At 57.3% G+C, this 5,729-nt stretch overlaps 1 protein-coding gene across 2 annotated transcripts in view; it reads right to left on the reverse strand.

The window, feature by feature from the left end:
• Nucleotides 1-5,729, reverse strand: part of DDX11 (DEAD/H-box helicase 11) — a 29,594-nt gene that overhangs the window by 12,646 nt on the left and 11,219 nt on the right. For both annotated transcript variants that reach the window (XM_021710039.1, XM_021710038.1), the window contains exons 5-9: nt 4,527-4,572; nt 3,510-3,617; nt 3,200-3,287; nt 2,577-2,785; nt 12-164 (exon numbers count right to left, since the gene is read on the reverse strand). In XM_021710039.1, the coding sequence (XP_021565714.1) occupies nt 12-164; nt 2,577-2,785; nt 3,200-3,287; nt 3,510-3,617; nt 4,527-4,572 (604 nt within the window). The remainder of the gene's footprint in view (nt 1-11; nt 165-2,576; nt 2,786-3,199; nt 3,288-3,509; nt 3,618-4,526; nt 4,573-5,729) is intronic.

The following is a 5,729-nucleotide window of genomic DNA, read 5'->3' on the forward strand; positions in this document are numbered from 1 at the left end:
GGCCAACCCACCTGGGAGCCGCTGACCTCTGTGCTGTAGATGCCCGTGATGGTATCGATCAGGTTGTGTGCCTCGTCGATGACCACCACCTGGCCCTGCAGCTTGATGCCTGCGGCCTGCCGGGTGGCCGTGTGCAGCAACATCTGGTAGGGTAGCACCACCAGCTGGGGGACAGACGAGGCACCCTGAGCAGGGTGGGACCCCACCCCCCATGGCAGATCGGCCCACCCTGCGCTGAGCTCCTGATGTGAACTTTCTACCTCCTGCCTGGACTATGTGTAGGGAGATTCGGAGAGGGAGCAGGGGAGCTTGTAGCCAACAGACCCTCTGCTCCGAAGTTTCCATGGAATATCAAATATATGAGACCCTTGAAGATGCAGCTGATCTGTCCGCTGACGAACCATGGGCAGGGGTGGGGGAGAGCAGCACCTGGCTGCCTAGCCTCGTCTCTGCCCCTAGGGTACCCCCTGGATATCCCCTGGATAGCCTCAGAACACTGTGAAAACTGCTGACGTAACCAGAAAGCAGCCCTGTCTTCTGGTCCTGGAGCAGCTACCTCCCAGCTGCGTGACTGTGAAAAAGTTGTTGGTCGGGCTCAGTAGCTCAGCCTGTCATCCCAATGCTTTGAGAGGCCAAGGCGAGAGGATGGCCTGAGTCTGCGGGATCGAGACCCACCCAGGCAACTTGGCAAGACCTCGTCTCTACAATGAATCAAAAATTAGCCAGGCATGGTGGCGTGAGTCTGTAGTTCCGGCGACTTGGAAGGCTGAGGCGGAAGGATCGCCGGAGCCCAGCAGGTCAAGGCTGCGGTGGCCGGGAACGTGCCACTGCCCTCCAGTCTGGGCAACAGAGTGGGACGCCAACTCAAAAAAAAAAGAAAAAAGAAAAAGTTATCTAACCTCCCTGACCCTTAGTTTCCTCATGGGCTTGACACACTCCACCTCAAGTGAGGGCTAAGCAGTGAAGGTAGGAGTAACAAAAATAAAAGCACTCTGTAGATTTCTAGTTGTGTGTTGCTATAAAAATGTTTCCAGTTAAAATACTGACATATAGGCTGGGCACAGTGACTCATGCCTGTAATCACAGCACTTTGGGAGGCCAAGGTGAGAGGACTGCTTGAGCCCAGTTCAAGGCCAGTCTGGGCAATAAAGCAAGACCTTGTCACTACAAAAAAAATTTTTAAATTAGTTGGGCATGGTAAACATGCACCTGTAGTCCCAGCTATCCAGGAGGCTAGAGCAGAAGAACTGCCAAAATTCAGGAGGCCGAGGCTGTATGAGCCGTAACCATATGACTGCACTTGAACCTGGGTGACAGAGTGAGACTTCAACTCAAAAAAAAAAAAGAATACTGATATACAAAATGAAGATTCAGGGAGCTGGAACCGCAAGGCCCAGGTTTTACTACCAGTTTCATGACTCCCTCGTGGTAAGAAAACATAAACCACTTGTAACTTGCTGGGGCCCAGCGTCCTCATGTAGGATGTAGCTACAGTATTTCACTGGAATATTGCAAAGGCCAAATGAGGTAAAGGTGCTTTAAAAATTCACCATCATCAGCCAGGCCCAGTGGTTCAAGCCTGTAATCCCAGCACTTTGGGAGGCCGAGGGGAGAGGACTGCCTGAGTCCAGGGGTTCGAGACTAGCCTGGACAACTTGGCAAGACCTCATCTCTACCAAAAAAAAAAAAAAAAAACTAGAAGGGCATGGTAGCGCGCGCCTGTAGTTCCAGCTACTTGAAAGGCTGAAGCGGAAGGATCACTGGAGCCCAGCAGGGTGAGGCTCTGGTGGCCATGAGCGTGCCACTGCACTCCAGCTTGGGCAACAGACTGAGACTCCAACTCAAAAAAAAAATCACCACCCTAAGTTTCAGGGCATCTTCCGATGTTTATGCACAAATAACTACAGCGATGATCATGCTCTGAGACAAGCAGATCCAAGGGGCAGGCCTGGGATGGCATGGGGACCGGGATCTCCTCCACCCTTCCAAGTGTTCACACACAGTTCACGCCGGTGAGCATTCCACTGCTCCTGCACCTTTAAAAACCTACTTCAATCTTTCTGGATTACACTGGATTCTCTATGAGTGACACCCTGTTTTCCAAAGTCACGCAGTTTAAGGAAATAGCAAGAGAACGGTTCAATCATGCCCACCCCGTAAGATGCCATTTGATGTGTCACCCAGCAGTTTTCCCTGTTTAAAGTCACTGAGCAAGAGGAGATGGTGCTGCAGGTGGGTCGCACGTGGCAAGCCTCTGGAGACACGCTGGGCTGTGCAGCTCCTCCCTGCACGGCTCGCAGCTCCTGGTGTGCGCTCCTGCGGCTCCCCTGGGAGTGCACACGCGTTCCTGGCTCCTGCTGCTGTCCCCCAATAATGCCTGTCGGCCCTACAACCCAGGGCCACCCAGGAACCCACAGGCCTCCTCCAACCCACATGCTAGGACGCTAGAAGAACATGGGTTCGGTGCCCCCCGCACACAGCATGACCATGTGTCTAACTGTGGTGGGTGGCATCCTGCAGACTGATGAGTGAGGAGGGAAGCCACGAACAACTTCTGAACCCGCCCGGGTCCTCACCTGGGCTGCAGGGATGGCAAACCGGCTCCCGTAGTAGGGACAGGCTCCGGCCTCCTTCCCAAGGGCCGCCAGCTGCTCGATGTCCTTCACCCCCGCCAGGGCCTCATCCCGGAGAAGGTGCATCTGCTCGCAGTTGTAGAAGGGGCAGGCGGCCTGCTTCTCCTGCCTCCTCCTCTTCGGCTTCTCCTGCTCGGCTCCGTGCTTCTTCTCTGAAGGTGAGACAGGCACATGGGAGCAAAGGAAGACGAGACAACTACCGATGGGGCCAGCGGTGAGCGCCGTAACGTCGAGACCCATTCCCCTGGGTGGGGCCTGCAAACCCCTTCCCAGGACCGCGACTGTGGTCGCATCGTAATGCTCTGGGATTGCCTTCGAGGTTCTCCATCAAGAGCCTAGACAACTATCTCCAAGCCACGGATCTGGACTAGACACTGGTCCAGAGATCAGGAACACCTTCCCCGGGAGAGGGGCCTTCGGGAGTCAGGGCCGCCTCCGCCATTCTTTCTGTTCAAGGCACTCACGGCCCTGATCTCCGTGTCCCTGGCCCAGCCTCCAGTGCCCCGTCTCTCCCCCCGCCCTCCCTCCCCAGGCCGACCAGGGCTGGGCCACAGTCCCGGGGCTACCGTGTTTGCTTCTCTGCAACTCCATGCAGCGGTCATTGATGAGCTGCACGGAACGCAGGCTCTTCACGTCTTCGTTCACACAAAGGCTCTACAACCAGGAGAAAGCAAGAGGCTAAGGAATGCTGCTGGCTGAACGACACACACTTGACCCACCCAGGCCTGTCCATCCCTTTTGCCTTTCACTGGCTGACCAGTGAGGCCGGGGGGCTGACCCTCCCACCGCTCAGCCTGCCTCAGACCCTGCATCTTCCCAGGCCTGGACAACAGGTGTGGAGAAGGTCCCCTGGCCGAGACCCTCGCCGCCACTCACCTGTCGGGAGCCGAGGGAGACCAGCCGCACGTCCTTGCCGAAGGGGCTCTTCTTCACCTCACGCACAAACTGCGCCAGCTGGGAGTGTGTCCGGCTGCAGTAATAGATCTGGCCAGAGGAAAGGGCACTCAGAGAGGGGACCGTCACGTCCCCGCATCCTCTGCACACCAAGCCACGCCAGTGCCTGAGGCTAGGGGAACAGGAAGAGACCACACCCGTACATACAACCGTCCGCAGGATGAGATCTCCCCTCCTGGGTCTCATCTAACGAGGAGCCAGGGAGTCCCTGAGGCGCTGCGGGCGCAGAAGTTCAAGGGAATGCCCCCTGAGGTGACTCTCCATCAGGTACGCTTGGCCTCTATGCAGGGGGAAGGTCTGGAGAGCGTAGGAGCGCTTCCCCAAGTGGCCATTCTCAACGTGGCAGAGCGTCTCCCGTTCTGGGGAGTAGGTGTGGACGAAAGGGTGTTTCCCAGACGCCCCAAAGAGAGAGGAGGAAGCTGAGCAGAAGCCTCCCCCTCCTCCTCTGAGATAGACAAGTGAAGAGAGGAAAAGAGAGAAAGGGGAAAATTCCTACTCCCAACAGAAAACAGAAGTCTTAAAGGAACGAACGCCAGCACATTTGCATTTGAGAAGTATCAGAGCACACATGCCGCGGCATCCCATGCCCCGGCATCCCATGCCCACGGAAATGCAAGAGCCACGCCCACGGGCCGGTTCGAGCCCGCCCTGCCCCGTGCCCTCAACAACCAAGTGGAGACAGAAGCCACCCAGCCTCAGCCCCGAAGGCTGCCCCTCGAAGCGTGGGGGCAGCAGGCCCAGGCCCAAGGCTCTCAGAGAGGGGACCGTTGGCCGAGGGAGCTGGCCAAGGAGCAATGAGGGATCGCAGCTGGGTCTAGGAAGCCATGAGGTTCACAGGCTGGAAGCGCGTTTGTCAGCAGGAGGGTGAGAGGCGGCAGGAAGGCTCCAGCTCCCTCCACCCTGGGTGGAAAGCAGGGGACACGAAGACGCGTGTCTCACCTTAGTCACATGCTCCTCCTCCAAGTCGTCCCCATCCTCATCTGCTCTGCATGTAAGAGAGAGAACAGAGAAAAGTCTTCCCTCTACAAACGCACCACGTACCTGCAAGCACCCGCAGCAAGCCCTGGACACCCAGTGACAACCGGGTAGGATGGAGCCCTTCCTCAGAAGCTCAGCGAGCTGGGGCCTCTGGAAAGGAGACAGACACATCCCAGCAACAGGGTCCACGCACGTGGCCGGGGCTGCTCATTTAGAGACACCCCAGGCTAACACCAGCCCCGGCCTCCACGGCTGCTCTGTCCAGGGACACAGAGAAACGTGGAGGACAGAGAAGGGGTCCGAGCATCCCTGCCCCAAGCCGTGGCTAGAAGCTCAGCAGTCATGACGAGCTTCTCTCCTCTGCCTACCCTCGCTCTCGGACCCCAGGGAAGACTTGATCCTTATTCGCTCAGGCCTTTCGACATGCTGTCCGGGACCTGGAATGCTCTTTCCCCTCCCCTCGCCAACACCCAGACCACTCTGAGATCACAGCTGAAACACCAGCTCCTCTGAGCTGCCTTCCTTGACCTTGCCTGGCAGGCCCGGCGGCTCCGACACACACTCACGGCACCTGCACCTGCTCTCTTAACACCCAACTCATTCCAAATCGGTTCCCCTTGGTCTGTCTCCCTCCCCAGGCTGTCATGCGCACGGGGGCAGGAACCAGGTCTGTTTCGTGTCTGATAAGTCTCCAGGGCCCCACCAGAGCCCGACACACAGCAGGAAGTCCGTGCATGCTTCCTGGACGAAGCCACAACTGACCAAGCGACTGAATACAAGGTGTTGTCACTTAGGACCAGACAGAGCTCCTCTCAGCGCCCTGGTCTGTCCTTTCCCGCAAAGCATGAAGAGCCCATCAGCACCCGGGGGCGGGCCAGGAAGCCCACCCTGCCCACCACAGCTTAAATTTAGCCAACGTAGCTGGGTTCGGTGGCTCAGCCTGTAATCCCAGGGCTTCAGGAGGCTGAGGTGAGTGGATTGCCTGAGCCAGCAGGTTCAAGACCCGCCTGGGCAACTTAGTGAGACCTTATCTCTACAATAAAATAAAAAAAATTAGCCGGGCATGGTAGCATGCGCCTGTAATTCCAGCTACTTGGAAGGCTGAGGCGGAAGGACCGCCGGAGCCCAGTAGGTCCAGAGTGCGGTGGCTGTGAGCATGACACT

Source organism: Carlito syrichta, unplaced genomic scaffold (genome assembly GCF_000164805.1).
Source record: "Carlito syrichta isolate Samal-C Ts95f unplaced genomic scaffold, Tarsius_syrichta-2.0.1 Scaffold287945, whole genome shotgun sequence".
In the NCBI taxonomy this organism is placed as follows: Eukaryota; Metazoa; Chordata; class Mammalia; order Primates; family Tarsiidae; genus Carlito; species Carlito syrichta.